The following is a 22,259-nucleotide window of genomic DNA, read 5'->3' as shown; positions in this document are numbered from 1 at the left end:
GCAATTCCTCTCTGAGCGTTTTCCTGGGATGGCAGCGTGGGAATGGTTCCTGCAGATCCAGCAGTGGAGGTTTGGGGTCGGATCCCTCTGGAATGGGGGCTGTGTGAGCTCTCCCAGCTCCCGTGGCTCCTTCCAAGGCTGGGAATGGCATCCAGAGCCTCACCCGGAGCTTTCGGAGCCCTCAGCTCCCAGGATTTGCTCGGCCTTCCCTGAGGGTTCTTCCTTGGAATGTTGGGGGCTGTTGTTGGCTGTGACATCAGAGCTGCTCCCATCGGAACGGCTCCAGGGCCTGGTGTGGACACGGAGTGACCGGAGCCAAACCAGCTCAGACTGGATTCCCATGGATCAGCCCGAGTAGAGGTTGGAATGTTGGGGTTGGATCTGGGGAGCGCTTCAGACTCCGGGATGTGTTCGTATCAGTCAGGACTGGGCAGGGCCTCCATAAGAAACTGGGATTTGGGGATTTCCTTACGCTCCGCAGCGTTATTTGGGAGATTCCAGCAGCGATTCCTGCTGTCAGTTTGGAGTTTGGTGGGAAAATTCAGCTGGAGCTGCTGCTTTTCCAGCAGAAATCCACCCAAACTAACGTGGGAGTTCTTACAGAGAGGGGAGACTTCATCTCTTAAATTGCCAAATACACCCAAAACTGATGGGATTTGGGCGGAGTGGATCTGATGGATCGGAACATCCCGCTGTCCCGTTCAAAGAACATTCCTGATGGAATTCCTGCGATTCCCGCCCTGCTGGATCCAGTAATGCGCTGCCGTGCCTTTTTTCAGTTGTGCCTCCAGCTCCACATCCGGGAGGCCTTTCCCTGCTGGAAGGATTAGATCAGGTGGGATGTCCGAGATATTCCGAAGAACCCGGCAGGTTCATGGAACAATTCCGGGCCCATTTGAGTGCTGAACTCTGGAAGAACCCCCTCAGATGGAGCACGGCCCCGCCGTGGCCGTCCTGCTGTGCGCCCTGCTCCGCCTTCCGGCGGCGCTTCCCTCGGGATCGGAGCCCATCCTGCTGGGGCTGAAGGCCCGGCTCGTGGTCAACTCCACGCCCTGCAGCGTCACCTGCGGCCTGGGCGTCAAGGAGGAGCAGCTGTGCGAGCTCAGCCCGGCCGGGGAGCGCCACAATTGCTCCCTGCTGCATTCCCGCTGCCTCAGCGATTGGATCTGCGGCCTCCGGCACCTCAGCGTTCCCGAGGGAAAACCCCTCCAGCTCAGCTGCCTGTCCCCGGACACCGCCAGCTTCGAGGGACAGGATTTTGGCTACACCTGGAGGTTCGCCCGCGGGCTCATCACCACCAACGACCTCCTGTTCCATCCCTTCCGCAATCCCAGCCCTTCCCTGAGCTTTTCCCCGGCTCTGGAGTCGCATTCCGGGACCTATCGCTGCGACGTGCAGGTGCTGAGCTCCTTCCAGCTCGTCAAGAGGATCTACTTCGGCCTCAGGGTGATCCCTCAGCATCTGGTGGATCTCGACTTCCAGAAATCCCTGACCTGGGAGCAGCAGCTGGCGGCCAACGGGGAGGAACCGGGAAACGCCACGGGCCCCAGAGAGCGGGAGCAGCAGCACTGGGAAGTGTGGGAGAAGCAGGGGGTTTATGAAGTGGTGCTGGGAATCGGGAGCGGAGCAATCGTGGGGATCCTGCTCAGCCTCGGGCTCTGCTGCTTGGGCCACGTTTGCAGGAAAAGAGCAGCGGAGAAATGAACAGAGTTTGATGCAATTCCCTGGCTTTGGCTCTTTATTAGGATTAGGAATTCAGGAATTCGGGCTGGGATTCTTGGGGTCATCCACAGCTGGATTTTGATGATCCTTCCCTTCCAGCTCGGGACACTCCATGGATCCCGAACTATTTTGGGTGATATTCATCATTTATTTTCAACAGACACAATTTATAACTGAGTATTTTCGGCCACTTTGGAGCCTGGAAAATCAGGACAGGGCTGGAGAACCTGAGCTGCATTTCCAGCAGGTGCTTCCAGTGGAATTCTGGAATAATCCAGCTGGGATTTGGAGCCCCCTGAGCCACAGCAAACAGCTCCCAGCTCCTCTTTGTTTTCCCTCGAGCTATTTGGGTTTTTTTTAATTTAACTTCCCATCCTTATTCCTGTCAAATTCCCTCCAATTTCCTTAAATTTCTCCTGCCTTTCCAAGAATTCTGTGGGATGGAGCTGCCCCAGTCAAGGGGTGAGAGGAATGAGGTGGTTTTTGAGCCGGTGTCGTTTCCCTCCAGTCCAACACCTGCTCCCAGCACTGGGGACAAGGGATGCCCCACTTCCCTCTGGAAGTTTATTCCCTTCCATGACATCCTGGAAAAAGCATTTTCCAGGATATTCCTGTGTGGTGCAGAGCAGGGAGCACCGGGAAGCAGCAGATGAGAGCTGGGGGTGTTTGATCCTGACTCAGAGCTGAGCTCATCCCTAAAATCTTTACGGGAGCAGCTCAGTGGGATTGGGATCTTTCATTTTTCCTGGTGGTTGATGAGGATAAACCAGGAGCTCTGGAATCCGTGGAAGGACCTATTAAATACTACTTTTTCCCCAAATTTTCTTCCACATTTGTTGTTTGATCCCTTTTTCCCTGTGAGCTACAGGGACACCCAAATCCCGGGAAAACAACAGCGCAGCTCTAACGTTACAAACCTCAGCATTCCCGAGTTTTTCCTTTTACCAGAACGACACAAAACCACTTTAACATTGAAAAAAGCTGGGAATGGAGGGAAATCATTTTATTTGTTTGGATGAAAACCGATGGAAAAATTGGGTTTTGTTTCTTTGGATGAAAACCAAACCAGGCACTTTCCAGAGCTGTTTTCCAGAGGGTTTTGTGGGGATTTTTTTCGCTTCCTGAACATGGAAAAAATTGGGAATGACCTATCACAGCAGGCTTTGAGTTAATGGTCCAGAGCTGCCCCATCTGCAGGACCCTCTCTGCTCTTTGTCATGGAAATTTCAGCATCTTGGGCCCAGCTGGGATTCCCAAATCCAGCGGGATGAAAGCTCCGGCACAATCCCGCTCTCCCTGCTCTGCTGGGGAGGTCAGAGCGGGAGCCAAAAATCCCCTTCATCTTTGGATTGTGGGGTTTTTAATTTCTGAGGGGAGCCAGGTGCCCAGAGCAGGGAAAATGAATCCATAATTGGAATTTTTATTTGAAGACCGAGGGCTGGGATGGCCACTGGGGTCCAGCTGTCAGAAGGGGCCTTTAATGGGATTTTTTTTTGGAGGGTGTTCTTCGATTTTTGAAGGGATGTTAAGGATTGGGGGATGTTTATCTTGACAGGCTGAGGGCAAGGAAGGGAGAGGCAGGAAAAGGAATAGCAGAGGTTGGAGCTCAGTGCTGAAGCAAAAACCTTTGGAAGAACATTCCCATCACTCCTTTTTTCCATCTCTCCCTTCAAATCATCTTTTCTTAACCACTGCCCCTGAATTCCCACCATAAACGGCAGGAATTTGGGGAAGAAGTGTCTCTTTCTGCTCTGAATTGGTGCCTGAACTTCTTTTTCCCAATTTTTCACTGTCACCTGGAGGTGGGGATGGCACAGATTCCATGGAAACCCCAGACTCCATGGAAACGGCAGACTCTCTGGGAACTCTGTGTGCTCCCTGTTCCCAGCAGCAGGAATTTCTGTGGTCCCAAGCTTTAGGAAGCAGTCGGGAGCTTCCAGGGCTGCTCCAGGCAGATCCAGGAGGAGCTGGGAGCACTGGGATTGTGGAGAAATCCCTGGGAGCTCCTCAGGCTTCTCTCAGCTGAGTAACATCGGTGTAACTCATGGGATGGCAGCAAAAAAACCCCATAAATTGATTCTGGGGCTTTCTCACTCCGTCCTCTGCTCCTGGAGCTGTTATCCCATTCCCTGATCCTCTGGGATAGAATTCCTGTTCCCACCTTTCTCTCTCGCTGCTGGTTTTCCTCTCCAGGAGAGAAATCCATTAAAGCAGGGATGTCCTTGTGGAGTGACCAAGGGTGTCCCTGGGGAGTGACCAGGGCTGTCCTTGCAGGGTGACCAGGGCTGTCCCTGCAGCTCCCGGGGACAGGGCAGGAGCTGCCCCAGCACAGCTGAGCCCGGAGCTCTGGGACCTTTGGGAGCACCAGGGGCTGGGGCTGTGTGGGGCTCCTTCCCTCTGTCCATCCTTCCCTCTGTCCATCCTTCCCTCTGTCCATCCTTCCCCTCCTTCCATCTCTCCATCCTTCCTCCCTTCCCTCTCTTCATCCTCCCTTCCTTCCCTCTCTTCATCCTCCCTTCCAATCCCATCAATTCCCATTCTCTCCCTGCCTCTGCACACCTTTAACCCCTGGGCTGTATTTTAGGAAGCTCCAAGTGGTTTTAAGGAGGATTCCAAGCTTTTTCCTCCTCTGAGCTTTAAATATGGATTTTTGTCGTTTCCTGAGGTCCAAATACCAGATTTGCCGGGGCAGATCCTTCCCCAGGGCTCTCCCAAGCCCGGATTGATGGAATGGCAGAAGGGACTGCCCAAAACTGGGCTTAACAAAACCTGAGCTGCCCTGTATGGAGAGGGACTTCTCTGCCACCACCTGGATAAAAAGGGCAAGGAATTGGCATTTAGTGGGAAAACTGCACATCAGGGCCCAGCCAGGAAATTCTGGGATTGGGACTGCCCAGGCTGGCACTGCTTTCTGTGGGATTGAGGAATTACAGGCAGGGAAAATTCCCTAAAAGCACCCTCAGGATGGAACCGGCAGCAACAGCAATCAATTCTCGTTAACTTTGGTCAACTGCTTTACTGGGAGACAGAGATTCCAATCCCAACATCGATTCCCAACCAGTCCTGTGAGTGTCAGCTCAGCATTCCTGCTTTTCCCAGCCTCTGGAGTGCAGGGGGGCTCCTCAGCATCCCGCTGCTTCCTTGGGATGTCCAGCAGCCATTGAGCCTCAGAGCTGGAATCCAGAGCTGCTTCCTGGCTGGACCTCAACCTCTGCAGCCCCAATCCAAGCCTGGAAGTTTGGCTGGATGAATTCTCAGTGCAGGGAGGTGAATCCGAGTCCGAATTTTCCTCGTCATCGTAGCGGTGGCTTCCTCGAGTCTCCAGTTTTTGTTTTAATTTTGTCGTTTTTTAAAAATTCCTTCTTGAAGTCCCTCTGAAATTGGATTTATGGACACCTCCGTTTTTAGGCAGAGCTGCCCAAATTCGGGATTCTGGAAAAGTATCCCCTTTTCCATTTCCCCTTCTCCCCAAACGGAAAAGGAAGAAGCAAACAGGGTGACAAATCCACCCCAAAAGCACGTGGGACACGGGAAAACACGGAATGTGCACCTCACCGCTCAGACAAGTGAACACCAGAGGTGTAAAAAAAGCTTCTCAGGCTGGGGCAGAGCTCGATCCTCCCGTGGCTTTGTCTCCTTGGGCTGGTTCCTGCAGGATTTGGCTCTTTTTTGTGGGAAAAGGGATCGATCCTGTCCCAGAAATGCTCCGAGCTGGCTGTGCTGGGGTGGGTGTGGAACACGCTGCTGCTCCCTGAACTCCTCAGTCCCCGTCCCCCCTGGAATTCACTGTACAGAGTTAAAAACAAAGTCAAATTTCGCAGTCTGGTTATCTCATACATGGCTTGATAAGGCAGAAAAACCTATGGATACAGTGGGGGGAGGGGGCAGTTGGCTGCAGAATTCCCGGAAAATTCTTCCTTTTCCTCGTTTTCCTTAAAAAACTTTTAATCGGTTAAAGACCCAGGTCTTGTACGAAAGCTTTTGTTCCTCCAAACCAAAAAAAAACCCAAGCAAAAAAAGCTGATTTTTATTTCTTCCTCCCTTCCAACCACGAGGTCAAATCCTCTCCCCGCGGTGCTGCCCCGATCCGAAGTGGGATTTGCCAAACGTTGCGTTGCTCCCGCGGGATCGGGAGGAAGCGTGTCCGGAGCCGTGTCCGGCGCGCGGTCAGAGCTCCAGGGAGCTGATCAGGGCCACCATCAGCAGGGAGTTGGTGGTGATGACCACGGCGTGTGGCACCGGCCTCGTCCCCGAGTCCTCCACCATCATGCTCGTCCCTGGAAAAACAGGGAACAGGGAAGGAGAGGCTGTGGGGTGGCGCGGACACCGCGGGGAGCTTGAGGGGAGTGGGCTTTTATGGGGTTCTGTTGTGTTTGGTTCTGATAAAACTCCTGGGAATGCTGGGAGCAGGAATTTGGGGCTGGGCACTGAGAATTCACTCCCTGAATTGAGGGAATTTGCTGGAGCTGCGGCCCCACGGAGTTGGGGTTTCACTCTTAGTGGAAAACTGAAATAGTTTTTAGTTCTTCACTCTCGGGAAGTTGGGTGTTGGGGGGTCTGGAGGCTGCAAATCCTAAAGCTGGTTCAGGGCTGGACGGAGTTTGGGAAGAGGAGTGGGGGGAAGGAGAGGAGTCAGGAATTCCTGTGAGTGAGCAGCTCAAGGAAACCAAAAACCCATCCCAGAAAAGATCAATTCTGGAAAAGATCAATTCCAGAGTCTCAACCTAAAACACTGCGGGAGGATGTTCCCCCTGGCCCTGGAAGGGAGAGCGGGATTTGAAAACCCAATCGATTGGGCTCGTGCTGTGGGGGCGTGGCTGTGGGGACAGCGCTGGGGAGGGACAGGAGGTGTCCTGGGGATGAGCTCCTGTCTTGGAGCTCCAGGGTCTCTGGAGAACCTTGGAAAGGGGAATTTGGCCTTGGAGAGGGTGTGGTCAGTGGAGAGGATGTGGCCAGAGGAGCACAGGTACCGCTGTTCCGGAGGATGTGAACTTCTGCTGGAGTCCCGTCCCCGCCGGGTCCGGTCACCCGGATCTGGACAAAGGCGTGGGTGAAATCCTCAGGGATGGGGATGTCGATCCGGCTCTTGCTGGCCAGGTACAGGGTGGGGGCCGAGTGGGAATCCTGCCTGTAAAGCATCTGTGGGAAGAGGAAATGCTGCATTCCCGTTCCCTGTGGTTTCCTTGGATCAGCCCCGGGAGAAGCTGAGCCCCACTGGCCGTACCTTGTACCCCGTCACTGCCGACTCGTCTGCCTCGGCCACCACAGGGTCCCACTTGATGCTGACTGTGGAGCCGGAAAAAGTCCAGGAGATGTTCCCAGGTGGCCTTTTTGGTGCTAAGGGATGCAAAACCAGACAGAGATTTGGTAAATCAGGGAGTGAGGAGAAGGCTGTGCTGGTCCCACCCATCTCCTGAACCTCAGCAGGGCTGTCACCACCACGGTGGGTTCAAAGCACATCAAACAAGGGCACCAAGATCAAAATTTGGGTGATTTTGGGGGATCCTGTGCAAGGTGGAGGGGTCAGGGCTCACTCACGAGGTCTCGTGGTGGTGACGTTGGTGGAGGGGCTGGGGGGGCCGGTGCCTGCCCGGTTGTAGGCTCGGACTGACACGTGGTAGTTGGTGTTGGGGTTCAGGCCGGTGACGTGAGCCGATGTCACCAACCCCGCCGTCCTCACTCTGTCGGCCGCCTCCTCCTTGTCCCCGTCCTTCCAGTACCGGATCTGGACAGAAAAGGACACGATGGGTTTAGGAAGGAGAGATCTGCAGGTCCCAACTCAGCCCATCCTGAAGAGCCTTGGCTGTTGCTCTCCGTGTGTTTTGTTTGGTGTGTGCCCAGGAATGAGGCCACGGCCTCCCGGGGACAGCAGGCAGGAAAAATGGGATGATTCCCTCTTAATCTCTCCTGAGACAGCAGTGCCAGCCCCATTTGAGCCACGTGGTGTGAATTATCCCCCACCTCTGGAGTCAAAATGCCGTTTCCTTTCACCTCACGTGACCCGGGCCAGTTTTCCTTGCTGGGCTCTCAGTGTCTCCCATTCCCATTGGAATCTCCTACCTCATATCCCAAAAGCACTCCGGTCACTTCTCCCTGCTCCACGGGCTCCCAGGACACATCCATCTCCGAGGACAGGACAGACTTGGCAATGACCCTGTAAGGAGCCACTCTGGGTTCTGAAAGACAGCAATAAAATCCCTTTCCTGACTCTGGGCCCCGTTGGGAACAAAAGGTTTTCCCGCAGCATCATCCCGTGGGCAGACAGCTGGTGGTGTGTCACGGAGCGAGGGGCAGGGATTTAGGGATTTAGGAGAACAAGCAGGGCCACAGCTGTGAGCTCTGGGATCCGTGTCTGCCCCGAGGCTCTGTGGGCGTCGGGGCCGGGCTTGGGGAATCGTCTCCCTGCGTGTTTGGAGGAGAAGATGAATGTGCTGGAATTGATGTTCTGGGAGCCAAAGGAATGTCTGAGCTCCCGGATGGACACAGATCTGCAGGATCTGGCTGAGGAACGGCGGTTGGACAAAACGGGGAATTCGGAGTCTGTGCAGTCACGGAATGGTTTGGGTGGAAGGGACCTTAAAGCCCATCCAGTGCCTCCCCTGCCATGGGCAGGGACACCTCCCACTGTCCCAGGCTGCTCCAAGCCCCAATGTCCAGCCTGGCCTTGGGCACTGCCAGGGATCCAGGGGCAGCTACAGCTGCTCTGGGCACCCTGTGCCGGGGCCTGCCCACCCTCCCAGGGAACAATTCCTTCCCAATCTCCCATCCAGCCCTGCCCTCTGGCACTGGGAAGCCATTCCCTGTGTCCTGTCCCTCCATGCCTTGTCCCCAGTCCTTCTGCAGCTCTCCTAGAGCCCCTTTAGGCCCTGGGAGGGGCTCTCAGATCTCCCCAGAGCCTTCTCCTCTCCATGCTGGACATTCCCAGCTCTCCCGCTCCTCTTTACCTTCCTCTGCCGAGTACACGATGGCCGTGAGGCTCTCGGGGCCCTCCCCTTTCCTGTTGTAGGCCTTGATCTTCACCTCGAAGGGGGTGTAGGGCGCGATGCTCTCGTTGCGGTACACGAAGTGCAGCGACTCCGCGTGCGGCACCCGCGCCCTCAGCCAGTCCTGGCTGCCCTTCCTCCGGAAGGACACGATGTACCCAAAGCCATCCCCGTTCTGGTAGTCCCGCAGCATCGGCTGGGAAGAGAGAGGGAGCTTTGGTGCATCCAAAGTGGCTTTTGGTTCATCCTAACTGGGATGGCGGCGCTGATTTCCCGAAGGAAATGTGGGCTTGGTCCGTCCAAACCAGCCCTTGGCTCAACCTCGTGTCCAAATTGGGATGGGAGTGTTGATTTCTCCCCAAAAAATGCCGCATATTCCCACCCTTTTCCTTTTCCCGTCCCCAGCTCACCGTCCAGGTGATGATGAGCTCGTTGGGAGCACCTCCGCCGCCGCCGAGCCCAGACGGTGCCACCGTCGGTGCTGTGAGGTCCCCAAAGAAAAGCAAAGAGCACAGGTTGGGTTCAGGAGGTGGGAGCGATGGAGATGGGCACAGACATGGCACGACACTGGTGTCACTGGCTGGGACAGCTCCCAGGAAAGGGTTAGGCTCTGTTTTCAGCCATGAAAATCCCACCTGAAATTCTGGCTTGTGCCTGACCGGGTTATGTGGGGGCACAGGACAAGGATTTGGTGTCTGAGGGGACAAGGATGGGGCTCAAAAGCAGGGATGGGGAGGGGAGTTTTATTAGGAAGGAGCTGGTTTGTGTTTGGTGGATTCAGAGCAGTTTTCCTGCTGTTCTCCCGTCCCTTCTGTCCAAGCAGCTGGACATGGAATGAACATTCCCAGCTGGATGCAGTGCTGGGAAATGCAGATCTAACCCTGCTCGTCTTTGACACAGAAATGGGCAAAAAGGCGGAAAATCCTGTGGTGGCCTCAGCTCCAGGAGCTCTCCAGGAGATGATTGATCCCTTGGGAGCATCCAGCCTTCCCTTCCCAGCAGTCAGGCGCAGGGACCTGGGGCTGTCCCCACACCCACCTGCTTCCTTGGTCTGGATTTTGCTGGAGGGCAGACTGGGCTCCCCGATTCCCAGGATGTTGCTGGCCAAGACCCGGAACTCGTAATCCATCCACGGGATGAGGTTCACCACCTGCGCCGTCTCCGCGTTGCCCTCGATGTTTACGGGATCTGTAAAATCCAACAGCACCAGAGGGGAAGGAATAGAGCGAGGAGCAGCACAGAGCCAGGACTGGCTGGGGGCCGGTGGCCTCAGTGTGTCACCAGTGCCACCAGTACCACCAGTGCCGCCGTGGGGACACTCACTGGTGCGCATCTGCTTCCACTGGCTGGACAGGAGGGTCCGGGCCTCGATGAGGTACCTGGCGATGGGGCTGTGGTTGTCGAAGCCGCGGCTCCAGCTCAGCTGGACGCTGGTGTCACCGATGTCCCTCACCACCAGCCCCCCGGGTGGGCCTGGAGGTCCTGGGGGGATGGGAAATGTGTCACTGAGATGGAAGATCCGGAAGTTTAACACTCTGTGCGTTGTGCAAATCCTAAATTCACATCAGGCCTTTCTTTTCTGGAAGCTGGAAAGCCTCACTTCCAGCTTTAGCCTCTGGAAATGCTCCTAAGCCTGGTTGGGAAGGTTGGAAAAGACCTCCAAGATGATCAAATCCAAATTTGGAGTGAAAATAAAACCCACTAAACTTTATCATGGACATATTGGATGGTGAGGGAGCTGCAAGGCAAAAGCGATTTATCCTTGCAGTGTGGCATTCCTTTGGATTTCTCAGGAGCAGGGAACATTCCCACAGGAATTACCTCTGACAGTGAGCGTGGCTGACTCGGACGCACTGTCCACCACGGTCTGGGCCGTGCAGGTGTAACGCCCCGAGTGCCGCAGCTGCGCGTTGGAGATGCTGAGGTCCCCGATGGCCTCCTTCTGCAGGGAACGGGAGAACACAGCGGGGACAGCGTCGGAAGGCGCCCGATCATGGTCCGGAATTCAGCAGGGTTTGGGTGTTTGGGTGTTTGGGTTGTCGTGGAGGTGAAGAAGCGGGAGATGGGAAAGGATTCCCCCATGGGTGATGGAGCTGGATGGATCTGAGATGGATCCAGCCCTGACCAAGGCCAAGACTGTGCTGGGTTTGTTTGGCTTGGGATGGTGATCATTGAGTGATCAACGAGTGATCATTGAGGGGTCATTGGTCAATCACTGAGCGATCATTGGGCAATCATTGATCAATCATTGAGTGATCATTGATCAATCACTGAATGATCATTTAGCAATCATTGAGTGATCATTGAGTTATTATTAAGGGATCATTGGTCAATCACTGAGTGATCAGTGATCTATCGCTGAGTGATCATTTAGCAATCATTGAGTGATCATTGAGTGATCATTAAGGGAACATTGGTCAATCATTGAGTGATCATTAAGGGATCATTAAGGGATCATTGGTCAATCATTGAATGATCATTGATCTATCACTGAGCGATCATTTAGCAATCATTGAGTGATCACTGATTGATCGTTGAGTGATCATGAAGTGACCATTGAGTGACCACGGAGTGATGTCTGCCTGCCTTTATCCACAAGACTTTCCCCTCCAGTTTAGGAGGGGAGTGATCATGGAATCATGGAATGGTTTGGATTGGGAAGGATCTTAAAGCCCATCCCATCCACCCCAGCCATGGGCAGGAACACCTTCCACTGTCCCAGGTTGCTCCAAGCCCCATCCAGCCTGGCCTTGGACACTTCCAGGAATGTGGAGTTCACAGCTGCTCCGGGCAAGGTGATGGAATGGCTTTGGTGGGCACAAACCCTCAAATAATGAGGATGGAATTAATCTTCCATCCTTTTGGACGGTCCGGAATTCCCTCTGGACTCACCGTGCTGGCTCGCCGGTAGTGCCCCTCGGACTTGTCAAAGTCGATGGGGAAATCATCCAGGGACCAGGTGAAGGTGAGGTCCATGGTGGGGTCGTGGGACGCGTGGCACTGCAGGGTGAGGTTCTCGCCCACGTTGATGTCAGCACTGGATGGTGCCAGCGTGATCTTGGTGGCATCTGCAGGGAACGAGCGGGGAGGGCCGTTAGCTGCAAATATCCCATCCCAGTATCCAAACCCTCCCTTCCCAACTCCCCATCCCGCTCCAACAGCTGGAGCTTCACAGGAGGAAGAGGAGGGATTAGAAAATGGAAACGCTTTTCTCAGGGGCCATTTGTTGGTGGGTCAGGCGGAAGTTTTGCTTCTCCACCTGAAATTACTTTGATTCCCCGATTCTTCTGGTTTTTGGGAGTATGAGGAGAGGAGAAAAATCACATCATTCATTCTTAGCCGTTTCTGACTCGATTGACCCCAAATGAACATCCTTACCTCGGACAGAGAGGATTCCAGTGCTGTTGGCTTTGCCCATGAAGTTCTCGGCAAAGCAGGTGTATTTCCCCTCATCGGATTTGCTGATGTTCTGCAGGATCAAGGTCCCATCTGCCGTAATCGTCACCCTGCAAAGGAAGGGGAGCCACACAAAGGAAGGTGAAAAGATTGGCTCGTGCTGCACATTTGGGAATTTCCTCTGATTTTAGAGAAACTGGGGACAAAAACAGGTGGGAAAATATTATGTAAGAGTTTGCTAAAGAGGAAATTAGAGGAATAACAAAATTCAGGGATGCAGCAGCACGTTTGGATCGTTGAGTCCAGTCTTCTGGTAAAAAAAAAATATGATTTTAGCTACATTTTCTAGGTGGAAGCTGACTGTGCCGCTACCTGCTACTGTTGACCAGGAGTTCTGTCCCTTTGGTCCAGAGCACGGTGGCTTTCGGTGCTGCTCGTGGCTGGCACGGGATGATGACCTTCCCGCTCCGGGCTGCCGGGATCAGCCGCTTCACGGGATTTAGTCTAAAATCTGGAGCTAAGACTACAGGGATAAAAAAAGAGGATTAAGGCACGATTAGAAACCCTGCCCTGCGGGAATTTCAGCACCGTGTGAGTGGGAATCGATTTGCTGTTGGATGGCTCGGTAAGAGAAGCAAGGCAGAGTCTGGAGAGCGGGATGAGGGAGGAATTCCTCAGCTGCTGGGTGGATCCTGGCGCCTGCCAGGCGGGAATTACGTGGGACGGAGCGATGGGAATGACCCTAACAAGTGCAAGGTCTTTGAGAGACACAACAACAGCTGCTTTGGAACATGTCGAGGATAATCTCTTCAATATCCTGACCAACGCAGACATCCAGCTTGCCTGAAACTCCTCCTGGAACTGCAGATGGAATTGGGATTTACCTGTTGGCCTTGGTGTGTTAATGATGAGCAGTTGGTGCTCAGGGCCTTTAATTTATCTCTGGCATCTCCACGAGGAGATAAATTTTTGGACTAACATGGAACAAGTTTGGCAGAGCTCAGGTCCAGTCACCATCCACCAAAGCAGGTGGAATGGAGGCTGAACTTTTTTTTTGGACCGCTTTCCTTCAAAAAAGAGGAATTTGTAATGGAAGAGCAGCTGTAGTGCTGCTGTCCTGTCCACTTCCTGTGGCTAAACAGAATTTTTTGTTCCCTTTCACAGAGGATTCACACAGGATTGAAAATTTAAAGGCTTGCAGAGAGTCCTGTTGAACCAGCAACCACTTCAGTGGTGAGCGAAGCAGTTTTTGCCTGCTCCCATCTCGCTGCGACATCACAATAGCAGGATCACATCAGGATATTAGGAAGAGATTTTTTTCAGTGTCCCATTGGAACCCAGAGCTCTGGGAAATGAGGAATTACCTTGCACTGTTAATTCAGCGCTTGCATAAACTGTGCCATGCTTGTTCTCAGCCACACACTGATACATGCCAGAGTCCTCCAGGACTAGCTTGGAAAATCTCAGCTCTCCACCGCTCACTTCGATGCGGTTCTGTGCAAACAAGAGGATGAACCCATTAGATGAGAAAAACAAACAAAAAAAATGGAACTCAATCCTCAGCTGGGTCAGGGTTGAGTTTTGTCACAGACTCCTCGAGGCCGGCCTGGTTTTCCAAGGGGGAAAACGCAGGATTTGCTTTTATGTCTGTGTGGTCACTCCCGCACGTCGCCGGGCTCTGTTTGCTGAGGCACCTGAGCAGCGACATGCACGTGACACCGAGACAGGCACGAGGCGCTGTTTGTCCTCCCTGCTGACCGGCCCCGAGTCCCTGCAGCTGCACGAAGCAATGGCTGGGATGGGGATCTGGGGATCGTGCCGTGGCTTCGCAGCCTGATGGGGGCACATGGAGGAGGGATGCGGGGTGAGACGGGGCTGGGATGCAGGAGCGAGGCAGGAGGAGGGGCTGGGGCTGGAGGAGCGGGATCAGAGCTGGCTGGGGGTACCTGGGACGTCAGGGGCTGCCCATCCCGCAGCCACCGCACCGTGGGCCGGGGTTTGCCAGAGGCCACGCAGCTCCAGCGCAGGTCGGACCCGATGTCGGCCTCCGTGTCCGAGATCACATCCAGCCAGTCGGGCTGGGCTGCAAGGGACAAGAGAGAGGGGGCAGAGCCGAGGAGCTCAGCTGAGAGGTGGCGGTGCCAGGCTGGCAGAAGGATGTCCCCGTGCCAGCGCTGCCGGCGCAGTTGTTGGCACAGCGGGATCTGCCACGGGAACAGCCCTGGCCTTTTGTGCAGCGAGAGGCACGGCCGGGTCCTGCTGGGCCCTGGCTGCGCAAGATCAGGGCAGAACCCAGGGCTGGGGAATTGGTTTCTCTTCTTAAGAGTAAATGCAGCCATTCCTGAGTCATCAAATCATGGAATCATGGAATGGTTGGGGTTGGAAGGGAACTTAGATCCCCCAGTGCCACCCCTGCTGTGGGCAGGGACACATTTACCATTCCAGGATGTTCCAAGCCCCGCCCAGCCTGGCCTGGAACACTTCCAGGGATGGGGAAGCCACATCCCCTGTGCCACCATCCCCATCCACCCTACGCCAGGGCCTCACCACTCTTACAGCAAAGAACTTCCTCCTGATGTCTCCTCTAAACCTTCCCTCTCTCAGCTTCAGGCCATTCCTGAACTTCAGGAAAAACTGGCATCAGGCTGAGGTAACCTGGATGTGTTACCTTGGATGAAAGACACTTCCCTGGGTGAAGGACACATGTTTAAAAGTGTCCTCTTGGATGAAGGACACGTTTGAATGCGTTCCTTGGATAAAGGACACGTTTGGATGTGTCCCCTTGGATGAAGGACACGTTTGGATGTGTCCTCTTGGATGAAGGACACGTTTGGATGCATCCCCTTGGATAAAGGACACATTTGGATGTGTCCCCTTGGATAAAGGACACATTTGGATGTGTCCCCTTGGCTAAGGGACACGTTTGGATGTGTCCCCTTGGATAAAGGACACGTTTGGATGTGTCCCCTTGGCTAAGGGACACATTTGGATGTGTTACCGTGGATAAAGGACACGTTTGGATGTGACCCCTTGGATAAGGGACTCGTTTGGATGCGTTACCGTGGATGATGATGCGGCCCTGGTGGGTGTCCCTCCCTTTGGCGTTCTCCGCCTCACACTCGTACGTCCCCTCATCCTGAAATCCCGCGTGCTGGATCTGCAGCAGGGGCTCGCTGCCGATCCACTTGGAGGACTGCGGCCCATCCAGCTTCCTCCACTTGATCCGGGGAACGGGGCTGCGGAAAAGCCGATCCGCTGAATTGGGGCTGAACTCAGTCCTCATGTGGCCACCTCGGTCCTGTTCCTCCCTCTTCCCATTCCCCTCCCTCTCCGCGCTTCCACTGGAGAGAGGACATGTGGAAGTTCTGCCATTCCCTCCCTTTCTGCCATTCCCTCCCCATCCCAATCCTGATCCTGATCCCGATCCATGCGGACGCTGCACTCACTTTCCAAAGGCGAAGCACTCCAGGGTCACCGCCTGCCCAGTCAGAGCGTAGGTGTCCGCAGGGAACCTGGCCTTGATGCTGGGTGCGAACTGCCGGGCATCTGCTGCAGGGAAAACACCGCTCAGGGGACCTGGGTGACACCAAGATGCCACCCGGGGGTCTCAAAGGGCAGAGGGACTTCCCAACCCCTTTGTGTGTTCGGGTGAGGGGACAGAGGTTTAATTTTCTTTTTCTCGCTGAATCTCTAGAAATCTCTTTATAAAACCTCAAGGCTCCGTCATTCCCAAGAATCACAAAATCCTGGGATAGTTTGGGTTGGGAGGGACCTTAAAGCTCATCCAGTCCCCCTGTGCCATGGACAGGGACACCTCCCACTATCCCAGGTTGCTCCAATCCATGTCTATCCAGGCCTTCCTCCTGTTTAATCCCCTTTTCCCTGCCCCAGAAACATCCTTTAAAAATAGAGAAACTCCACGGATGGGAAACAGGGAATCCTGGAGAGAGATCCCTGCTTCCCTCCCATCCCAGCCCATCCATATTTTTGAAGCTCTTAAGAGAAGCTGGAGGATGATTTGGGCGCCGTGGATCCCAAATGCTTTGCAGTGGCTCATTAATTTGGATTTTTCCCGTAGGAATTGGCATTTTTGGGATAATCCAAGAGCACTGACCCTCCGCAACCAGGCTGAGGCGGGAGAACTTGCTGAAGACGCTCTTGGTGATGAAGTCCATGTGGCTCGTGGCAAAGCAGGAGTAGTTGCCCAGGTCCGAGGCCTCCGTCTTGGCGATGTAAAGGTTGCCCGTGGTCTGGGAGATGAAACGTCTCCCATCAGCCGGGATGAAATTGGGGAATTCGTTCAGGAGCCACCGGTAGGATAAACCTGGGGGAAAAAGGAGAGGAATAAACTGGATAGGTTTGTCCTCCCAGCTGGGATGGACACAGTGGGATTCCAGGCTGGAATTGGTCCTTCCATAGGGGAAAAAAGGGAAAGGAATCAACTCTGCAGGTTGTTGGTGTCTTCCTGGGTGGGATGGACCCACTGGGATTCCAGGCTGGAACTGGTCCTTGCATGGACACACCAAGTCCCGCCTCTGCTTTGTTGCTTTACAAACCCTGAATTAACCCCGAATTTCCTTCCCTGAATTTCCCAGAAAACCTGGGGGCCCCGTGCCCTGCTGTGCCCCCCTTACCTGGGTAGTGGGGCGGGGGGCTGCAGGTGAACATCACCCCCCAGCCCTCGGTGATCTTCACGGGGTCCCGCTCTTCCGCCGAGAATTCCTGCAAAACTGAACAGGCAGAGTGAAACCCGGACAGGGAAAAGCAGCTGGAGGAACCTCTGCATTTCCTCTGCCCCTCCTCGGGCTCGTTTGGGCACAGGGAGATCCAAAAATGTCATCGGCTTTCTCCATAATACTCCAAATCCTCCAAATCTCTATGGAAGCGCCAGGGGATTTCTCCGTGGGATGATGTGTTGGAGAGATTCCCTCCAGCCTATTTCCAGTTTAAGCCCAGCCTAACTGTGGTTGCGTTTAATTTACCTGGTGGTGCCAAACTTACAGCCAAAGCGGAGCGAGGCTTCCCTGCTCACCACGGTGCCCCTGGAATTGGATGCCACACACTGGTAGGAGCCGGAATCCTTGGCTTTCACGGGGTTGCTGATCACCAAATCCCCAGCCACCAGCCTGTAGCGGGAATCCGGCTCCAGCTTTAGCTCCGTGCCGTTCATCTTCCACCTGCCGGGAGAAACGGGAGCAGGGACAGGGATAAATCCCCACAGCCGCACCTGTGGGGCTGTGCCTGGTGGTTTTCCAGCTGGGGTGGGGTTGGAGGTGGATTTGGATCTCGTAGCTTTGGATTTTGTGCCCTAGGAGGGGTGGAACATCTCAGAACTGTGAGATTGTTGAGGTTCGAAAAGCCCTCCAGGATCATCGAGTCTGAGCTGTGTCCGATCCCCACCCTGAGCTCTGAGTGCCACATCCGGGAATTCCTTGGGCACCTCCAGGGATGGGCACTCCAAACCTCCCTGGGCAGCCCTTTCCAACCCTTTCCATGAGGAAATTCCTGCTGATGTCCAACCTGAGCCTCCCCTGGCCCAGCCTGAGGCCGTTCCCTCTCCTCCTGCCCCTGTTCCCTGGGATAAGATCCCAAATCCCCCCCAGCTGCCCCCTCCTGTCAGGGAGTTGTGCAGAGCCAGAAATTCCCCCTGATCCCCCTTTTCTCCAGGCTGAGCCCCTTTCCCAGCTCCTCACAGGACCAGGAATCTCACTCCCAAGTCAATAATTTTCCATATATAAAAGTGCAGGAGGCAAAGCAGAATTTGGGATGGATTTATCCCGTTCCTGGTGCAGAGGGAGCCCCGAGCTCACCTGTAGGTGGCGGGAGGTTTGGCCCGTGCCCGGCACGACAGGGTGACCTTTTCTTCTGCCGAGCCCTCAGGGAAGAGCGTGTGGGACGGCTGCTCCTCGAACACCGGCCCGTAGCTCCTCGTGCCGCTCTGGGCTTGGCACCAAACTGTGGGAGAGGGGAAAACCCGCTCAGCTCCACTCGGCTCTTCCTAAAAATCCTCCTTTTCAGTTTTGTAGGGTGTCCCCGGCAGCGAGGAGCAGAGAAGGAGCAATGTGATGATCGCGCCCCATCTGTCAGCACAGCCCCGCCCCGGCCATGGGAACACAACCTGCGATTCCCACCGAGCATCCCGCACCATTCCCGCCCTTCCAGAGGGACCGGCATTCCTGGGGACACGTGGAGGAAGGAGCAGGGACCTCCTGGAACGCCACGTGCAGGCAGAACTGGAGCTGGGAATACCTGGATGTCCCCTTGTCCCTGAGGTTCCTCCTCTGCCTGTGCAGACTTTGCCTGGTTCGTTCTTCCTAAATCCTCTCCAGGATGAGGGAGGAGAGGGGAGAACCGGGACCTTCCCGGCTCTGAATACACCTGGCAGGTCCCCTCTGTCCCTGTGGCACCACCAGCTCCTGACACCTCAAACCAGTTTGTTACTGGTGTGGAAACCAGAGCAAACCACTACAAACCAGTACAAACCATTTTGTTCCATGGCTGGGATGAGCCTGAAGCTGCTTTTGGGGTGTTCAGACATGGGTTTGACTCTGGTTTTGAGAACGGGGAGGAACAAGAGCGACAAAGGCCCCACCTGCCTTCTCCACACCATGCCCGGGCCACCCTTTGGGGACAATGTGCCACTGGGAAGTGCCAGCTGCCCTCCGGCCTCACACAAACAGCAAATCCCACCCAGCAGCTCCCCTTCCACACGGGGGAACCCCAGAATCCCAGACTGGTTTGGGTGGGAAAAACCTTAAATCTCATCCCGTTCCACCCCTGCTGTGGGCTGGGACACCTCCCACAGCCTGGAGTGCTCCAAACCCGGCCAGGAAGGGACACGGTGAACGAGAGCGAGGCAGGATCTGCCTGGAAATCTCTGTATTGCAGGAACAGCCGGTGGGATAATTGCCAGCACGTCTGTCCTGCCCGTCCCTGTCCCCCCGGAGACGCCTGGCTCTTATCAGGGAAGGAGCCACCAGCACTGATAAGCTCCGAGCTGCTTCCCCGGCTCCAGGATCCTTCCCTGCTCTGTAATTGAATTAATGAGCGTCTCCAACCCGCTGTGCCAACGCCAACCTGTCTCCTTCCCCCTGTAAATGAAGTGATTCCCGGGAGCGGGATGTTTTATGGAAGAGGCGCTTCCAGCCGGGAACAGCCTGGGATCAGCGGGAGCAGCCCTTGACCCGCAGCTCCCGGGGTTTGCCTCGCGCTCCGGCTGCTCCGGGAGGAGGCTGCAACGGGATGGGGTGGGATGGGGTGGGGTGGGAGAGGAGCTCTGGTAATTGGCTCTGGGCTGGGAGCAGCTGCTCCCCGTGTCCCTGCTCCAGGCAATTATCCCGGCTCCGGCAGCGGGATGGTCCCCGGTGCCACACAGGGAGAGGCAGCGAGCTTGGATTCTTTGGAATTAAGGAAAAGCAGCATTTCGGGAGATGTTTCTCCTCCCAGCCAGCGCTGCTTTCCTGCCAGGATGGTTCCATTCCTAAAGGAAAAGCTGGAAATTTCTCCCGTTCGGGTCAGTCCCAGCTGGAATAAACTCTGCTGACCAGGGGGGAAAACCAATCATGAGTTAATGGGGAATTAATGAGAAAGAATTAATTGTGTGCTGATAGATGAGTTAATTGTGCTCTGATAGATGGCGGTGACAGGGTCCAGGCTGAACAGCTTTAGTTTGGGGATTAATTAGGGAGCATAAGGTAAATAATTTCTATTTATTTAACAAATAAAATATCTATTGGTGCCACTCCCATCCCTGCCCTTTCCCATGGGATTTTTTATTCCAGTCGAGCCAAATGAGGCTCATCCTCCCTCCCGATGCCACCCGGAGCCTGTGTCCCTCTGCTGTCCCTTTGTCCCTGCCAAGGTTACGGCTGCGAGTGCCAGGCATTGATTTTCCCACTTGGAATCGATACCAGGAGTTCAGGTGAGTTTTAATCCACAATTCCAAGGTGCTGGGGGTGAAACGCTTGGATTTGACTCATTAAACAAATCAGGGGTCGATTAAAGCACTAATTAAACAGTTACAAGGTGGGGACAAGGTTAAAATTAAGAACTGATAAATCCCAGAACTTCCAAGTCTGCTCTGGGCCAGTTCTCCAACCCCAGAATTCCCAGTTTTTAACGTTGCCAATGCAGGATCTGTCCTGGATGCTCTGGCCTTTGGAAAACAGGGAGAAGAAAGGCACAAAATAAAGGTTTTTAAGCCAAATTTCAAAGGAGCAGAGGGACCTGCTGGGAATTTTCCATGTTCCACCCAGCTGGGAGAGCTGGAATGATGGGAAAAACCCCACCACGCCTCTGGAACAACCTTCAGTATTAGGGAAAATGATAACAAGCACCAAAATAACAGGAAACAGGTGAAAGCAGAGCAGCTGAAAATGAAGATTTGGAGAAGCAGCTGCAGGGAGGTGACTCCAGAGCCTCCCTTTTGGGTTATTTTTAGGATATTTTTAGGAATATGCTGAGAGCCAGGCCTGGAAATCACAGGTGTACAGGAGGCTGCACTTGGCCTTTGTGCTGAGCCCAGCTCTGGAGCCCAGGAAAGGACGGATTTCCTCGGTGGAATGTTTTCCAAGCTGAATTTCTGGTTGTGCAGACATCCACGGCACGGCCCTGGAGCCTCTGGATCACGGGAGGGAGTTGGGCAATAAATGGCTTTGATAGGAAATTGATGCCCAGCATCCAGCGGGATTTGGGTTTTCTTGAGGAGCAGCTCTCTGAGGAGCCGAGGGTTTATTTTGGGTTATTTTAAACGAGCAGCTTTCTAAGGAACAAAAGGTCAGGGCTTGGATTCCCAGATTTTCCAGAGGTTTTCCCAAATGAACGAAGGCTGGGGAGAGTTTGGGCTTTTAGAGTGGTCTCTGTGCACTTCAGAAGCTTTAAATATTTAAATCTCCCTCCAGACCTGGAGGTTTTGGCTCCTTTCCCACTCCATAATGTTTCCCTGAGCCTCATCCATCCTTTTGTCCCGATCCCTCCTCTTGTTTCCCGGATTTCTCCCTGTCCCAGCTCCCGGAGCTCCGTGGCCTCATCAGCTGAAGCTCAGTGAAAATCACCCTCCCAGCCTCCCCAGGGAGCGATTTTTGGGAGGTTTGCCTGAACTCAGGTGGTCGATGGGAGACCCCAACTCCGGCTCCGGGGCTGCATCGGGGTCAGGCCAATTTCCAAGCGGGATAATTGCCTCGGGATCCAGGGCAGCCCCCCCTGCCTGGGCCTCCTCGGGGATGCAGAGAACATTAAAAGGTAATTGGATATTTATAAGGACAGGCCAGCCGGCTCTGCCCGGGGTGATGGATTGGCTGGAGGACATTATCCGATCTCAGCCAGAGAGGAAATGTCTCCCTGTGGAAAAGGGACCTGCAGGGAGCAGCCTGAGCCTCTCCGAGATCCAGGGATGGGCCCTGAGACCTGGAAATCATCCCCCAAATCCTGAAATGGTCCCTGAGATCCAGAAATGTCCCTCAGATCTGGGATTTCTCCCTGAGATCCAGAAATGTCCCTCACATCTGGAATTTCTCCCTGAGATCCAGAAATGTCCCTCAGATCTGGGATTTCTCCCTGAGATCCAGAAATGCTCCCTGACATCCAGAAATGCTCCCTAAGGAGCAGGGGGATCTTTGCAGGTGGGATATTGCCAGCAAGGCATCCCTGGAAAAATGGGTGTGGAATCCCACAGGCAGGAGGAAATTCTTCCTGCACCTCCCTAAATCTGGATTTTGAGAGGGGGCCGCGTGTGTCAAACATTCCTGGCCCAAAGGGATATTTGGGAACAGCACATCCCAAACCTCCCGGAGAATTGGGATTGGGCACCGCCGTGGAGAGGCGGTTCCCGGTGAATCCCGGGTGATGTCCCAGCTCCGCCAGCCCCTCCCGCCTCTCCCACGGGAATCTCTTACCCAGGAAGGTGCCGACGGCCAGGGAAGTGTGGATGAATCCAGCGGCGCCTCCCATCCTGCGCGGGGTCCTGCGGAGCCTCTACGGGGGCGTGGGGACGGCGGCCCTGGGGGGGACACAGAGCGGGGTCAGCGGGGCCCTTCCAGCCCCGGGCATTCCATGCGATTCCAGAGGCTCCGGAGTCCAGCTGTGCCTCCCCGCTGGCCACCAGCCCGACGGAGAGTCACTGCAGGGCAGAATTCCAGCGGTGCCCGGAGCAGCGGGAGC

General features: G+C 54.7%; 2 protein-coding genes across 2 annotated transcripts; one reads left to right on the top strand and one right to left on the bottom strand.

Moving 5' to 3' along the window:
- Positions 1–927: 927 nt before the first annotated feature.
- On the top strand, positions 928–1,704 carry TMEM81 (transmembrane protein 81; the record flags this gene model as incomplete). The annotated part of the gene is made up of 1 exon (XM_082296114.1): positions 928–1,704. One exon carries the CDS (start codon positions 928–930, stop codon positions 1,702–1,704), a length of 777 nt encoding a protein of 258 aa, XP_082152240.1.
- Positions 1,705–5,889: 4,185 nt separating this feature from the next.
- CNTN2 (contactin 2) lies at positions 5,890–22,049 on the bottom strand (the record flags this gene model as incomplete). Its single annotated transcript, XM_082296370.1, has 22 exons — positions 5,890–5,999; positions 6,693–6,861; positions 6,947–7,059; positions 7,261–7,447; positions 7,783–7,898; positions 8,667–8,901; positions 9,116–9,186; positions 9,744–9,893; positions 10,029–10,187; positions 10,527–10,647; positions 11,598–11,773; positions 12,084–12,211; positions 12,474–12,624; positions 13,466–13,595; positions 14,048–14,184; positions 15,162–15,337; positions 15,548–15,647; positions 16,216–16,425; positions 16,736–16,831; positions 17,103–17,278; positions 17,912–18,056; positions 21,995–22,049. 22 exons carry the CDS (start codon positions 22,047–22,049, stop codon positions 5,890–5,892), a joined length of 3,111 nt encoding a protein of 1,036 aa, XP_082152496.1.
- Positions 22,050–22,259: the final 210 nt, after the last annotated feature.

This window comes from Coloeus monedula (assembly GCF_965178545.1).
Source record: "Coloeus monedula genome assembly, chromosome: 23".
In the NCBI taxonomy this organism is placed as follows: Eukaryota; Metazoa; Chordata; class Aves; order Passeriformes; family Corvidae; genus Coloeus; species Coloeus monedula.
The sequence above is the reverse complement of the archived record's forward strand: the minus strand, read 5'-3'. Positions and strand labels throughout refer to the sequence as shown.